This window comes from Hyla sarda, chromosome 1, assembly GCF_029499605.1.
Source record: "Hyla sarda isolate aHylSar1 chromosome 1, aHylSar1.hap1, whole genome shotgun sequence".
Classification (NCBI taxonomy): Eukaryota; Metazoa; Chordata; class Amphibia; order Anura; family Hylidae; genus Hyla; species Hyla sarda.
In genome coordinates, this window is record NC_079189.1 from 328,691,738 (window position 1) to 328,709,352 (window position 17,615).

Sequence of the window (17,615 nt, forward strand, 5' to 3'; positions counted from 1 at the left end):
CATTGTTCCTAAAGGACTTACTTTATCAAAAACTCCCGCAGGTGACCTTGAAGGAGAGACTTTTAACAATAAATGGAATAAAACCTTAAAGGAATACTCTAGGGGTCTGGTCCAACTTGTCATAGAACGTAGACATGAACTTCTAAACAACTGTGACTTACAAATAAGCCAGTTAAAAATTGAATTAGACAAGTTCGAACAGAACGCAGAGTATTTCAAACAACAGGAATATATTTGTAAAAAATTAGATAAATTAGAGATGGAAATAATGAATAGAAAAAATAAGAAATTACATTGGCAGACCCAAAAACAAAATATTACCACACATAATGATCAATACAATGTGCCTGTGAGGAACCACTACGCCCCTTTATTGGAGAGTGGTGATTTTTTAGAGGCAAACCCACATTACAAGAAACCATACCATTCAAGGGAGGAATTACACTACAGGAATCCCCCTCAGGGAAACAATTACAGACCATATACAAATCGCACAAACAGTCCCCACAATTTCCGTCCAAATTATTACAAACATCAACCTTATCAAAACAGATATCAACCAAAACAACAAATAACCCAACCAATCAAAGTCCCATTAAAAACCCATACAATATCAGCAGAAGTACATCAAGCCCCTCCCACACAACAAACATTAGGGACCCCAAACAAAAAAAGAGGTTACGTAGAAGATATAGAACTAGACCATGTCATTCTACCCCCACAAAAAATAGTCAAACCCCACCAGGGAATACACCCATCATAAATTTGAGCAATCACACATTAACTTTGGCACAAGAAACCCTTTTGAACAAGGGATTAAAATATGCCCCATCCCACACACTGGACAAGTTCCAGACCTATATTGGTTTGGAAAAATACATTCGCAATATCTGTTTAAAAAAACATTTTTTAAAAACTCCGTTACAACGATCAACAACTGAGACCGAGTATATACATACTGAGTGTAGACCTAAATCATGGTTCTATCCTAAACATCTTATGGGCCCTGACGTTACCACTTTTAAAAAATTAGTAGAAAATGATTTGAGAAAAATCCAAAAGACTAAATACCCGAAGGATAACATTTCTCAGAAAGAGAGAATAGCTTTGAAAGAATTACAACTATTAGACACAGTCACAATCCGCCCCGCTGATAAAGGGGGTGCAGTTGTCATCCTTAACACTACAGATTACATACAAGAATGCAATAAACAGTTAAATGATTCTAATACATACCAAAAACTAAAACATGATCCCACTCAGGAATTCAGTCAACAATTACATTTATTATGTAAGGAGGCAGTGGAAGATGGTATCCTCAATGAGAAGGAACATCAATTCATATTAGGGACCCCAGACCGCTTGCCGATTTTTTACTGTCTCCCAAAGACCCACAAGTGCTTGATTAATCCCCCTGGACGCCCCATTGTGTCAGGGATAGGCTCAATCACTTCGAACCTGTCTCAATATGTAGACAGATTCCTCCAACCATTTGTGCAAAAAACCCACACATACCTTAAAGACACCACACAAGTTGTTGATATTATTGAAAAATTTGAGTGGTCTAACAAATATATATTAGCCACTTTGGATGTCTCTTCACTTTATACGATTATCCGACACGACTTAGGGATAGCAGCAGTCGAACACTTTTTGAAACATGGGCACATTAAATCACCACAGATTAATTTCATCACTTCAGCCATCCGATTCATTTTGACACACAATTACTTTTACTTTGAAGGGGATTATTATTTACAATTAATTGGTACCGCTATGGGCACCAGGTTTGCGCCAAGTTATGCCAATCTCTTTATGGCAGCCTGGGAGGAAAGTAACATCATACCCCATCTTGGCGCAGGCCTGGTGCTCTGGAAGCGGTACATTGATGATATTATTTTAATTTGGGAGGGTGACAAGATTAGTTTAGAGCACTTCATTTTAGGTTTGAACACACAAGAATATAATTTACACTTCACATCTACCATCAGTAGGGAATCCATTAATTTTTTGGATATTGTTATCAGCGCTGATCGGGATGGTCTCACTTGCAAAACATACTATAAACCAACGGCTAAAAATAGCTACATAGGGTTTTCGAGTTGCCACCTACCTAGGTGGCTAATGAACGTCCCAAAGGGACAATATCGCAGGTTAAAAAGGAATTGTACCTCAGATGACCAATTTTTGGTCGAGGCCAACCTCCTTACAAGTCAATTTAAGGAGAAACACTATCCCGATCAGCTCCTGGAAGAATCTCTAGAAAAGATTAAATCACTAGACAGAACCACTTTTTTTGAAAACACTAAAGAAAAAAAAGAAGCCGATTTTGGAGGAAAACTGGTAATTCCCTTTAACAATTCTTACAAAAAAGTAGAGAAAATAATACGGAAACATTGGCATTTGTTACAACAAGATCGTGAGGTGGGGGCACTTTTACCATCACGTCCTCCGATAGTATACACTCGGGCCCCAAATTTGAGCCTCATAGTTGCTCCATCTATAAAAGCTCCCCCAAGGAAACAGAACACCACTTGGTTAAATACAAAGGGATTTGTGAGGTGTGGAATATGTGCCAATTGTATAAAAACTAAGGGCCCCAAGAAAGTTTTGGAAATTTGTTCTAAAACTAATACGTTCAAATGGAGAATAGAAGAATTAATCACTTGTAATTCAAAAGGGGTACTATACATAATAGAATGCGGCTGTAAAAAGCAATATGTGGGTCGTACTAAAAGGGCCCTTAAGATGAGGATAGCTGAACACCTCAATAACATCAAAAATAAGAACTTAAAACATCCGTTATCAGCTCACTTTTCTACCATTCATAATAGCGATATGTCTTCTCTCTCCTTCACTGGTTTCCAATTAGTCAAACAGGACTGGCGTGGTGGCAGTCATCTGCTTAAGATGTCTAAGGCTGAAAGTAAGAAGATCTTTGAATTTGCAACTTTAGAACCAGGGGGACTCAACTCCAGTTTTGAACTATTTGGATTTCTGTAGGGGATGCACTTGGCCCATGGGTTCACCCCTGTAGTATTTTGGGGGGTGCCCCATGGACTGACTCCATCCTCTACTCTGACACCTTATTTCTATTTTTATTTTTATTTTTATTTACATTTTTATTTTTATTTTTCTTCCTTTATCTTTATTCATTTTTATTTTTATTTTTATTTATTTTATTTTCCACCACTTTATTCATTATATATTATTTCCATTTTTACTCTTTTCCTTTTCATGATTATTATTATTATCACTATCATTATCTTTATTTTTATTCTATTTTAATTTTTAATTTTTAATTATATTTTATTCATTTCTTTTCATCCACACTTATATTTCTTTCTATTCTTATTTCATTTTTATTTTTATTTTTATTTTTATTTTCGTATATCTCTTTTTCCTTTATATTTTGTATCCATTCTACCATTATCCATTTACTTATGTAATTCATCCAACCCCCTTTTTATTTACTTATTATCTATTATCCTTTATTTTATTTATTTTCTATTTTTCATATTTACTTTTTTCATTAGATTTTAATTATTTTTGTTTTTATTTCCATCTGGAACTACACCCTCATCTTTGTTTTATTCTTATTCTTATTTTTATTTTTATATACATTTTAATTCCATCATTATTATCTTCATCGTTATTGTGGGAAAGATACTAAATTGTAATCAGATACAAAGTTCAGTTAGTTTCACCCATACATATTATCTATTTTCCGTCCTTTGACGGTATTCACATTCACTTTTGCTCTCTAGGTAATTCCTTATTTTGATCATCCATTTCATGTTTCTGTTATCACTTAGAACACTGTTGAATTATGGGATTCGTACTCCTATAAATAGACAAATATTGCTTTTAACCATTATGACTACTGAGGAAAGGGTCGTATCTGAGAACCCTGAAACGCGTCTAGTCTTATGCACTGATTTTGTACACTGGCATTTATGCTCTTTATGAATCCAAGCTCTAGTTTACGGAGCAAATCCATCACATTGTGGATTCCTCACGCATTAGTCGACCTAGACTAGTGTCCGGTCCTGATTTTACCTGGTCAGCTCCGGCTCAAGCTGACGTCACACGCCATCTACACGAGGCAAGCTCCATCTACCCAGCGTGTAGTCTCCGGCTTCCAAGTCCAGCGGTGAGGAGATTGATACCATCAGCGCCTGCCAGCGCTTGGTCTCCTGACAAATTTCCAACAGCGCCTGCCAGCGCACGGCCTCCCGGCGAATCACCATCGGCACCTGCTAGTGCCACTAGCCTGGGACGACCAACACCGCATAAACACCTGGATCTTGAAAGACAAAGCCACAGCACTATCTAGGACCGTTGACCGCCATCCGGACACGGGAGCTGACACAGCCACATCACCCAGGACCGGTAACAGAGTATCCACTTTAATTACCATATAAAAGGACATTTATACCTTTACAATACTCTAAAGACGATATATGAATCCATCAGCATAGAGCTATTCTATATGCCAGTGATACATTTTTATAATATTTCTACATTTTAATTTTATATATGTAATTTTGTATATCTATTATATGTGTTTCTTCTCACAAGGGCCCTGTGAGGAATAATGCACTATACATTTTTAATAAATAACCATTGAATTATTATTGGAGTACGACCCAGTTTTCTATCATTCATATAATTAAAATATACTACCTTGGAAGGTCCGGGCAATATATTTCTTTTTCACATATTTTATTATTTTTGCAACTGTGGTATAGTTGCATGCCCTGTTGACCTCAGGTAGTATTTATACACCAATTGTGAGCTGCACTTGCACCCCCCGTTTTCTCTTTCTTCTAATTTATAAATCTGTTTAACTTTCTGGAGCCAGTTGATATGATTTTTTTTTCCACTGGAGGACCCCTTTAAGTCTTACCCATTATTAAAATCATGCCCTATAACACCGTGTTCTGCCAAGCCATACAGCTACATGATAGGATTTCAAAAACTATGGGGGCATTTACTAATATGTGTTGTTAATTTTTTTTTACGTGTTTTTTGGCGTGTTTCTGCCAAATTCATTAAATGGTTGCAGGGAATTTGATACATTTTGTGGAGGATACACATTTTCTGAAATTTCACTCTTCACATACACAAAAAGTTACGCTAGGTCTGGGCTGGTGTAGAATTGCACCTTAATGGTGGGTTTTGCAACTTTTTTGCAACAGTCGCACTTGATAAAATCCTCACCACTGCACAAGACTAACCCATAACATCTGGCCTGTGCGCTCTTTTAAAAAAAAAGGTGTAAATCGAAAAGGCGCAAGAAATAGCCTGAGGCTCAGCGCTGCGCCTAAATTGCAACAAATCAATGCTAAAAAAATGCTCGAAACACAATGATAAATGACCCCATATATCCCATATAGTAGTATATCCCAACCAAGTCCTTTGCTGACCTCCGCAAGAGTAGCCAGTAATAATAATACCAGTTATGGCAGATGTGCAGATGTCTTTTCTCCATCCTTAATTGTGGATTGGGGTGATGTGTCATTTTATTTTACACAACAGGCAACAAAAAGATCCGCAGTGGTAAATAAATATAATAACAATTTCTGTTCTGTATGGTCAATGATTTTCACTAATGCTGTAATACAGTCAGAGTTATGGGAGCGGGTATGTGCCACTGAAGCTGAGTATCTGGGCTGTTGCCAAAAAGCAACTTTGCCGTGGCCAGGGTATTTAGATGCTAGAGCATCAAACGATAAATTTGGCCCGGGTAAGGAAGGCCTGGCTATGCTGTGATCAATACACAATGTTACTGTAATTGCTTTATTTATACAGTGCTAAATCAGTCCACAGCTCTTTACAAAGCTTGTTGTTATTACTCACTGTCCCCAATGGGACTATGCTCTACATTAACCTTTCGGTAGGTTTTGTAATGTGAGAGTAAACTGGAGTGCCTTGAGGAGAGGACAAACATGGGGAGAACATACAAACTTCATGTACTGTAGATGTTGCCCTTGGTTGGATTTGAGCGCAAGACCATAGGGCAACAGTGCCAACCCCTGGGCCACCGTGAGATTTTATCTGACACTGCTTCTTTCTTAGCATATGTTATAAACCATTAGAATACATATAAACTCTAATCTTTGTATTTTTTTCCAGAAGAATTTTGAAAAGATCGCCACAGTAGTTGTCATTTGGACAAATATCTTAAAAATACATTTAAAAACATTTAAAAAAGCATAAAACAGCTGGTATGAAAAAAAAAAGACATTGACAAACAGTGTGTAAAACCACCACTATTCAGGATACAGTGGGTTAATGTTGGGATAAACAAGTGTAATCACAGAATGCAGAAGTCCTCAGACGACCTACGAGCACAAAGCCTTGTAATAGAACACATACGCAACAATGCAAAGACAAAACTCCCAAATCTTACTGCTATCAACAGCCCATGTACAGTAATCTGCAGCGAAATGTTCTGTAAAAGTAGAGGAATTTATTCTCTATGTTACCTCATTGTGCAATGACAGAAAATATCCACTCGGAGAACTTCTGAAGCTTGAGAGTTTCCCTGGTCTCCTAAACTCCTCCTTTATAAAGTCATATGGATAATTAAAGGGGAAGGCTCAATACTGATAACAGAGCCAAAGAACCGTATACAATATATTATGTCCTGGCAGATAGAAATGGGCGATTGTTGTAAAAAGATTTAGAATACATAAACACTTACAATATCAATTACTATCACTATTTAAAGCTCTGTTCACACAATGTTTCCTGTTGAAAGGCTTTTTTTAAAATCTCTCCCTTTAAGAAAGTGGTCTCTTTAATGCATAACAATGCTCTTCCACCCATTCTGCAAAGTTCAGCATGGAGAGGCACTGTTAACGTTAGGCAGTTGAGTTGCAGAGGCAATTGAACAATGCTCAGCGAGTTCCGTCCACGAGCCCTTGTCTAAATAATAGAATTTGTGCACACAGTGTGTGGATTGTCGTACAGCTTCCTTGGCAAAGCGACCACCCAGCGTGTGCTGTATCTCTTAAAGGGGTACTCCTGTGGAATCTATTTAACTTTCTGGTGCCAGAAAGTTAAATAGATTTGTAAATTACTTCTATTAAAAAATCTTAATCCTTCCAGTACTTATTAGCTGCTGAATACTACAGAGGAAATTGTTTTCTTTTTGGAACACAGAGCTCTCTGCTGAATCACGAGCACAGTGACTGACATATCTGTCTATTTTAAGAACTATCCAGAGAAGGAGAAAATCCCCATGGCAAACATATGCTGCTCTGGACAGTTCCTAAAATGGACAGAGATGTCAACAGGGAGCACTGTGTTTGTGATGTCAGCAGAGAACTCTGTGTTCCAAAAAGAAAATAATTTCCTTTGTAGTATTCAGCAGCTGATAAGTGCTGGAAGGATTAAGATTTGTTAACAGAAGTAATTTACAAATCTGTTTATCTTTCTGGCACGAGTTGATTTAAAAAAAAAAAGTTTTCCACTGGAGTACCCCTTTAATGCCAATCTGTGCAAAACGGACAGCAGAGCAATGCTGGAGTAACTCTTTTAAGGTTGTACTCTGATGGAAAACAATATTTTTTAAATCAACTGGTGTCAGAAAGTAAAACAGATTTGTAAATTACTTCTATTTAAAAAAATGTATCCTTTCAGTACTTATCAGATGCTGCATGCTGCAGAGGAAGTTCTTTTCTTTTTTCATTTCTTTTCTGTTTGACCACAGTGCTCTCTGCTGACACCTCTGTCCATGTTAGGAACTGTCCAGAGCAGGAAAGGTTTGCTATGGGGATTTGCTCCTGCTCTGGACAGTTCCTGACACGGACAGAGGTGTCAGCACAGAGCACTGTTGTCAGACTGAAAAGAAATTCAAAAAAGAACTTCCTGTGGAGTAATTGATAAGTACTGGAAGGATTAAGCTTTTTAAATAGAAGTCATTTACAATTCTGTTTAACTTTCTGGCCCCAGTTGATAAAAAAAAAAAATACCAGCAGAGTACCCCTTAAAATAAGATGCAGCAGGATACGTCTACTGTTCCATTCTGTTACCATTGTTTTTGAATTTACAAAAACAGTGTACAAAGAATCCTACTATACAACAGAACAGAAAAAAGAACCTGGAACATTTTTTTGTCCCCTTAAATTCTGCTTTAGTAAATTTGTCCAACCCAAAAAATGCCTTTCAGCAGGATCAAAAAATATTGATGAGAACTAAGCCTTAAATGCATCTAATGTGCCAGACATGTTACAGTACATTCTGGAAAATGCATGAATCACGCAGTTGGCTCTCACAAGTTTTGAAAGGGTTTGAAGAGTTCTGTTGTAACTTGTACTGTACAATATAGGAAATGTGATTCATTTATTGAACTCAATTTCTGCCACTGGAATGCACAATGGGGGAGATTTATCAAAAACTGTGCAGAGGAAGAGTGGTGCAGTTGCCCATGGCAACCAATCAGATTGCTTCTTTCACTTTTAAAGAGACCTGTGAAGCAATCTGATTGGTTGCCATGGGCAACTGCACCACTCTTCCTTTACCACAGGTTTTAATAAATCTGCCTAGATAGGGCTTGTCATCAAGACTGTGGGCATACCTATATCGTCTCCATAGTTCTTTCCAGCATTGAGATGTCTTTTTATTATAATGCAAATGAGGTTTAAAAGCCATGGTGACGTTCCCCAGCACAGCAAGAGCCCAGTTTAGTCCAGCCCAAGTCCTCTTTGTCTAGTGGCTGTCAGTTAAACAGAGTAGGGTTAAAAGGGTATTCCAGGAAAAAACTTTTTTATATATATATATATCAACTGGCTCCAGAAAGTTAAACAGATTTGTAAATTACTTCTATTGAAAAATCTTAATCCTTTCAGTACTTATGAGCTTCTGAAGTTAAGGTTGTTATTTTCTGTCTAAGTGCTCTCTGATGACACTTGTCTCGGGAAATGCCCAGTTTAGAAGAGGTTTGCTATGGGGATTTGCTTCTAAACTGGGCGTTTCCCGAGACAGGTGTCATTAGAGAGGACTTAGACAGAAAAGAACAACCTTAACTTTAGAAGCTCATAAGTACTGAAAGGATTAAGATTTTTTAATAGAAGTAATTTACAAATCTGCTTAACTTTCTGAAGCCAGTTGATATATAAAAAAAAAGGTTTTTCCCTGGATAACCACTTTAACCCCTTAAGGACTCAGCCCATTTTGGCCTTAAGGACTCAGACAATTTAATTTTTACGTTTTCATTTTTTCCTCCTCGCCTTCTAAAAATCATAACTCTTTTATATTTTCATCCACAGACTAGTATGAGGGCTTGTTTTTTGCGCGACCAGTTGTCCTTTGTAATGACATCACTCATTATATCATAAAATGTATGGCGCAACCAAAAAACACTATTTTTGTGGGGAAATTAAAACGAAAAACGCAATTTTGCTAATTTTGGAAGGTTTTGTTTTCACGCCGTACAATTTATGGTAAAAATTACATGTGTTCTTTATTCTGAGAGTCAATACGATTAAAATGATACCCATTATTATATACTTTTATATTATTGTTGCGCTTAAAAAAAATCACAAACTTTTTAACCAAATTAGTACGTTTATAATCCCTTTATTTTGATGACCTCTAACTTTTTTATTTTTCCGTATAAGTGGCGGTATGGGGGCTCATTTTTTGCGCCATGATCTGTACTTTTTTTTTATACCACATTTGCATATAAAAAACTTTTAATACATTTTTTATAATTTTTTTTTAATAAAATGTATTAAAAAAGTAGGAATTTGGGACTTTTTAAATTTTTTTTCGTTCACGCCGTTCACCGTATGGGATCATTAACATTTTATTTTAATAGTTCGGACATTTACACACGTGGCGATAACAAATATGTCTATAAAAAATGTTTTTTACGCTTTTTGGGGGTAAAATAGGAAAAAACGGACGTTTTACTTTTTTATTGGGGGAGGGGATTTTTCACTTTTTTTTTACTTTTACATTTTTTTACATTTTTTTTTACACTTGAATAGTCCCCATAGGGGACTATTCATAGCAATACCATGATTGCTAATACTGATCTGTTCTATGTATAGGACATAGAACAGATCAGTGTTATCGGCTATCTTCTGCTCTAGTCTGCTCGATCACAGACCAGAGCAGGAAACGCCGGGAGCCGCACGGAGGAAGGAGAGGGGACCTCCGTGCGGCGTTATGAATGATCGGATCCCCGCAGCAGCGCTGCGGGCGATCCGATCGTTCATTTAAATCGCGGACTGCCGCAGATGCCGGGATCTGTATTGATCCCGGCACCTGAGGGGTTAATGGCGGACGCCCGCGAGATCGTGGGCGTCGGCCATTGCCGGCGGGTCCCTGGCTGCGATCAGCAGCCGGGATCAGCCGCGCATGACACGGGCATCGCTCCGATGCCCGCGGTTATACTTAGGACGTAAATGTACGTCCTGGTGCGTTAAGTACCACCTCACCAGGACGTACATTTACGTCCTGCGTCCTTAAGGGGTTAAGCAAGTGGGCCAGAAGGCAGTAATAAAGAAGACATGGGCTGGACTGACCTGGGCTCTTGCTGTTTGGAAACGCTCCCTTGCATACCTGTCAGATCCCACAAAAACAAAACAAAAACTGTTATATGTTAGTCAGTACCTAATCCTATTCATGCACATGTAATGTTTAAGTCTCTATCACTCATATTTAACTAAGAAATAGCACAATACAGCTGCTCAATGTCTTTTCCTCTTGTTCTCTTCCCCCACAAAGCCAGAACAGCAAAGTGAAAACACACATGGCATGCTATTTGGGAAACTACACCCCTCTAGGAAGGTAACAAGGGGTATAGTGAGCCTTAACACCTCACAGGTGATTGACAAACTTTTGTTAAATTGGGATAAGAAAAATGAAAAAATTTATTTTTTTCACAAAAATGCTGGTGTTACCCCAAATTTTACATTTTCACAAGGGGTAATAGGAGAAAATGTCCTCGAAAATTTTTAACTCCATTTCTCTCGAGTAAGGGAATACCTCATATGTGGCTGTAAAGTGCTCTGTGGGCGCACTAGAGGGCTTAGAAGGGAAGGAGCGACAATGGGATTTTGGAGAGCGAATTTTGCTAAAAAAAGTTTTTGTGGGGCATTTCACATTTAGGAAGCCCCCATGGTGCCAGAACAGCAAAAAAAAAAAAAAAAAAAAAGGCACAATATTTGAGAAACAACACCCCTCAAGGAACGTAACAAGGAGTGCAGGTGATTGACAAGCTTTCATTAACCTCTTAAGGAACCTTGACGTACACGTATGTCATGATACCCTGGTACTTAAGGAACCATTACGTACGCGTACATCATGGAGAATTCCGGTCCCCGGCGCGTGCCGAGCGGGGATCGGACCGGGATGCCTGCTGAAATCTTTCAGCAGACATCCCGTGCAAACGCCCAGGGGGGTCATCAGTGAATTCACACTTGCGATTTGTGTGATTCCGGGTCATTACGGGTCTATGGTGACCCAGTGACTGGAATATAAGGGGGATCGTGGTTGTCCAAGACATCGACAATCCCCCTGAAGGGATAGGAGTGAGGTGGCAAGGGTGCCACCCCTCCTATCCCTTCTATTGGTTGTTTAGATGCGACGACCAATAGCAGAAGGGGGGCGGGGGGGGGGGGGGGGTTACTTTCGGTTTCCCCGTTCTGCCCACCCACAATAGGCAGGGCAGGATGGGGAATCCGACAGGGACCGGCGGTGATCGGCGTGCGGCGATGTCCTGCGGCTGGCTCCCTGGATCCTACGGAAGCTGGTGAGTTGCCTAGCAACATCTGGAGGGCTACAGTTTGAGACCACTATACAGTGGTGTCTAAACAGTAGCCCTCCAGATGTTGCAAAACTACAACTACCAGCATGCCAAGACAGTTGTTTGCGCATGCTGGGAATTGTAGTTTTGTAACAGCTGGAGGTCTACAATTTAGAGACCACTGCACAGTGATCTCCAAACTGTAGCCCTCTAGATCTTGCAAAACTACAACTCCTAGCATGCCCACACAGCAGTTTGCTGTCTGGGCATGCTGGGCTTTGTAGTTTTGCAAGATCTGGAGGGCCACAGTTTGGAGATCACTGTGCACTGGTCTCTAAACTGTAGACCTCCAGATGTTGCAAAACTGCTAATCCCAGCATGCCCAAACATAAAACAGTTGTCTCAGCATGCTGGGAGTTGTAGTTGCGCACCTCCAGCTGTTCATAACTACATGTCCCAGCATGCACTTTGGCGATCAGTACATGCTGGGAGTTGTAGTTTTGCAACAGCTGGAGACACACTGGTTGGAAAATACTGAGTTAGGTAACAGAACCTAACTGAAGGTTTTCCAACCAGTGTGCCTCCAGCTGTTGCAAAAGTACAATTCCCAGCATGCAGGGTCTGTCAGTACATGGTGGGAGTTGTAATTTTGAAACAGCTGGAGGTCCCCCCCCCCTTCCATGTGAATGTACAGGGTACAGGGTACATTCACACAGGCATGTTTACAGTAAGTTTCCTGCTTGAAGTTTGAGCTGCGGAAAATTTTTCGCCGTAGCACAAACTCCTAGTGGGAAACTCACCGTAACCAGCCAGTGCGAATGTACCCTAAAAACACTACACTACACTAACACATAATAAAGGGTAAAACACTACATATACACCCCCTTACACTGTCCCCCCCCCCCCCCAATAAAAATGAAAAACGTATTGTATGGCAGTGTTTCCAAAACGGAACCTCCAGCTGTTGCAAAACAACTCCCAACATTTCCAGACAGCCACTGACTGTCCAGGCATGCTGTGAGTTTAGCAACAGCTGGAGGCACCCTGTTTGGGAATCACTGGCGTAGAATACCCTTATGTCCACCCTTATGCAATCCCTAATTTAGTCCTTAAATGCGCATGGAGCTCTCTCACTTCAGAGCACTGTCGTATTTCAAGGAAACAGTTTAGGTCCACATATGGGGTATGCTGGTGTTGCCCCATACTTTTTATTTTCACAAGCATTAAAAGGAAAAAAAGACCTCCAAAATTTGTAATGCAATTTCTCCTGAGTGCGGAAATACCCCATATGTGGGTGTAAAATGCTCTGCGGGCACACATCAAGGCTCAGGAGTGAGAGTGCACTATGTACATTTGAGACCTAAATTGGTGATTTGCACAGGGGTGGCTGATTTTACAGCGGTTCTGACATAAACGCAAAAAAGAAATACCCACATGTGACCCCATTTTGGAAACTACACCCCTCACGGAACGTAACAAGGGGTATAGTGCGCCTTAACACCAAACAGGTGTTTAATGAAAATTCTTCAAAGTTGGATGGAAAAATGAAAAAAAAAAAATTTCCCTAAAATGCTGGTGTTACCCTAAATTTTTCATTTTCACAAGTGAAAATAGGAAAAAAGACCCCCAAAATGTTTAACTCAATTTATTCTGAGTAAGAATATGTGTGGATGTAAAGTTCTCTGCGGGCGAACTACAATGCTCAGAAGTGCAGGAGCGCAATTGAAGGCCATGTGTGTTTAAAAAGCCCCCATAGTGCCAGAACAATGGACCCCCCCCCCCACATGTGACCAAATTTTGGAAACTACATCCCTCACGTAGTGTAATAAGGGGTACAGTGAACATTTACACCCCACAGGTGTCTGACAGATTTTTGGAACAGTGGTCCGTGAAAATGAAAATGAAAATTTTTCATTTGCACAGCCCACTGTTCTGGCACCATGGGGGGGGGGGGGGGGGGGGTTGGGGGGGGGTTGTAAACACACATGGCCCCTGACTTCCATTCCAATATAATAAAAATCATTTTAATAATGCTGAATTTTGCACAGCTTTTATATCCCGATATTCGGGACATGCAAAAAAAAGTGGAAAATATAGTTAGAAAAAATTGAGATATATTAAAGCAAGATCCCTATCTAAATGATGCACTAGGCACTAGTAACTTTAAACGTAAATTAATCTATCGACGAGCGAAAAATATTGGACAAGATATAGCACCTTCATATCCGAAATTAACCAAAAAGAATAAAGAGATGATTAAACAAAAAGGATCATATAAGTGCAATCAAAAAAGATGTGGTACATGTTCACACATAGAAGATGGAAAACAGAATATTTTGTGTGCGGCAACAGGAGAGATGATACCTATTAAAACACATTAGAATTATTCTAGTATTTGCATAGTCTATGTGTTGGAGTGTCCGTGTGGGACCCAATATGTCCCAAACCCTTCGTTAACGTATTAATTCGCATAGGTTTAATATAAAGCATAAATATTCAAAACATAGTGTATCTGTTACGCCTAGCGCTCCGGGTCCCCGCTCCTCCCCGGAGCGCTCACGGCGCCTTTCTCCCTGCAGCGCCCCGGTCAGACCCGCTGACCGGGAGCGCTGCACTGTCATGGCCGTCGGGGATGCGATTCGCACAGCGGGACGCGCCCGCTCGCGAATCGCATCCCAGGTCACTTACCCGTCCCGGTCCCCTGCTGTCTTGTGCTGGCGCGCGCGGCTCCGCTCTCTAGGGCGCGCGCGCGCCAGCTCTCTGAGACTTAAAGGGCCAGTGCACCAATGATTGGTGCCTGGCCCAATTAGCTTAATTGGCTTCCATCTGCTCCCTGGCTATATCTGATCTCCTCCCTTGCACTCCCTTGCCGGATCTTGTTGCCTTGTGCCAGTGAAAGCGTTTAGTGTGTCCAAAGCCTGTGTACCTGAACTTCTGCTATCCATCCTGACTACGAACCTTGCCGCCTGCCCCCGACCTTCTGCTACGTCTGACCTTGCCTCTGCCTAGTCCTTCTGTCCCACGCCTTCTCAGCAGTCAGCGAGGTTGAGCCGTTGCTAGTGGATACGACCTGGTTGCTACTGCCGCAGCAAGACCATCCCGCTTTGCGGCGGGCTCTGGTGAAAACCAGTAGCCTCTTAGAACCGGTCCACTAGCACGGTCCACGCCTATCCCTCGCTGACACAGCGGATCCACAACCCGTAGCCGAATCGTGACAGTATCTCTGCATTTTGCCTTATTTCATAATGCAGATCCTGAGTTGCTACGGGTTACTCCTGTAGAGGAAATAACAGAAGGGCTCCGGCGATTTGCTACTTATTACTATATTTTTAAATTGAACACGTTATCCCCGAATGGTTTTAACCCCTTAAGGACCAAGGGCGTACAGGTAAGCCTTTGCTCCCTGGTACTTAAGGACCAAGGGCGTACCTGTACGCCCGTGGGAATTTCGGTCCCCGCTGCGCACCGCGCAGGGACCGGGCCGGGGTGACTGCTTATCTCTATCAGCAGTTACCCACGCAAATGCCCAGGGGGGTCACCCATGTCGGCGATCGGCGCAAATCGCAAGTGAATTCACACTTGCGATTTGCGGCTATTCGGGGTCATAGGGGTCTATAGTGACCCGGTGACCCGGAAAATAAAGGGGATCGCGGATGTCCTAGACACCCACGATCCCCTTGAAGCAATAGGAGTGAGGTGGCAGAGGTGCCACCCCTCCTATCTCTGCTATTGGTGGTCTAGACGCGACCACCAATAGCAGATCGGGGGCGGAGGGGTTTACTTTCGGTTTCCCCGTTCTGCCCACCCACAATAGGCGGGGCAGGACGGGGAAACCGACAGGGATCGACGCCGAAGATCCACTTACCCATCGGCGATGGCAGCGGGCGACGATCGGCAGAAGAAGAGGACGGCGACGCAGTTCCCTGGATCCGACGGAAGCCGGTGAGTTACTTAGCAACATCTGGAGGGCTACAGTCTGAGACCACTATAGTGGTCTCTAAACTGTACCCCTCCAGATGTTGCAAAACTACAACTCCCAGCATGCCCATAGAGCTGTTTAGGCATGCTGGGAGTTGCAGTTTTGCAACAGCTGGAGGTCTACAGTTTGAGACCACTGCCCAGTGATCTCTATACTGTGCACCTCCAGATATTGCAAAACTACAACTGATAGCATGCCCACACAGCAGTATGCTGTCTGGGCATGCTGGGAGTTGTAGTTTTGCAACATCTGGAGGTTCACAGTTTGGAGACCACTGTGCAGTGGTCTCTAAACTATAGCTCTCCAGATGTTGCAAAACTGCAACTCCCAGCATGCTCAGACAGCAAACTGCTATGTGAGCATGCTGGGAGATGTAGTTGTGCACCTCCAGCTGTTGCATAACTACATCTCCCAGCATGCCTTTCGGCGATCAGTACATGCTGGGAGTTGAAGTTTTGCAACAGCTGGAGGCACACTGGTTGGAAAATACTGAGTTAGGTAACAGAACCTAACTGAAGGTTTTATAACCAGTGTGCTTCCAGCTGTTGCAAAAGTACAACTCCCAGCATGCACGGTCTGTCAGTACATGCTGGGAGTTGTAGTTTTGAAACAGCTGGAGGTTTGCCCCCCCATGTGAACGTACAGGGTACATTCACACTGGCGGGTTTACAGCGCAAACTCCTAGTGGTAAATTCACTGTAAACCTCTGTCGGTGTGAACATACCCTAAAAACACTACACTACACTACACTAACACATAATAAAGGGTAAAACACTACATTTACACCCCCTTACACTGTCCCCCCAATAAAAATAAAAAACGTATTGTACGGCAGTGTTTCCAAAACGGAGCCTCCAGCTGTTGCAAAACAGCAACTTCCAGCATTTCCGGACAGCCACTGACTGTCCTGGCATTCTGGGAGTTTAGCAACAGCTGGAGGCACCCTGTTTGGGAATCACTGGCGTAGAATAACCCTATGTCCACCCCTGTGCAATCCCTAATTTAGTCCTCAAATGCGCATGGAGCTCTCTCACTTCAGAGCCCTGTCGTATTTCAAGGAAACAGTTTAGGGCCACATATGGGGTATCTCCGTACTCGGGAGAAATTGCACTACTAATTTTGGGGGCTTTTTTCCTTTTATCCCTTATGAAAAAGAAAAGTTGGGGTCCACACCAGCCTGTTAGTGTAAAAAAAAAAAAATATTTACACTAACATGCTGGTGTTGTCCTTTACTTTTTATTTTCACAAGAGGTAAAAGGAAAAAAAGACCCCCAAAATGTGTAACGCAATTTCTCGTGAGTACGGAAATACCCCATATGTGGGCGTAAAATGTTCTGCGGACGTACAACAAGGCTCAGGAGTGAGAGCGCACCATGTACATTTGAGGCCTAAATTGGTGATTTTCACAGGGGTGGCGGATTTTACAGCGGTTCTGACATAAACCCAAAAAATAAATACCCACATGTGACCCCATTTTGGAAACGACACCCCTCCCGGAACGTAATAAGGGGTATAGTGGGCCTGAACACCCCACAGGTGTTTGACAAATTTTCATTAAAGTTGGATGGGAAAATGAAAAAAATAATAATTTTCACTAAAATGCTGGTGTCACCCTAAATTTTTCATTTTAACAAGGGAAAATAAAAAAATAAAGCCCCCCAAAATTTGTAACCCCATTTCTTCTGAGTAAGAACATACCCCATTTGTGGATGTAAAGTGCTCTATGAGTGCACTACAATGCTCAGAAGAGAAGGAGCGCCATGGGATTTTGAAGAGAAAATTTGTCTGGAATTGAAGGCCACTTGTGTTTACAAAGCCCCCATGGTACCAGAACAATGGACCCCGCCCACATGTGACCCCATTTTGGAAACT

At 41.4% G+C, this 17,615-nt stretch overlaps 1 protein-coding gene across 1 annotated transcript in view; it reads right to left on the reverse strand.

The window, feature by feature from the left end:
• LOC130306818 (prostaglandin reductase 1-like) overlaps window positions 1-6,629 on the reverse strand; it is a 54,852-nt gene extending 48,223 nt beyond the window's left edge. Inside the window, exon 1 of the mRNA XM_056552132.1 lies at window positions 6,492-6,629. Coding sequence (XP_056408107.1) covers window positions 6,492-6,496 — 5 coding nt within the window. The 5' untranslated portion in view covers window positions 6,497-6,629. The remainder of the gene's footprint in view (window positions 1-6,491) is intronic.
• Window positions 6,630-17,615: the final 10,986 nt, after the last annotated feature.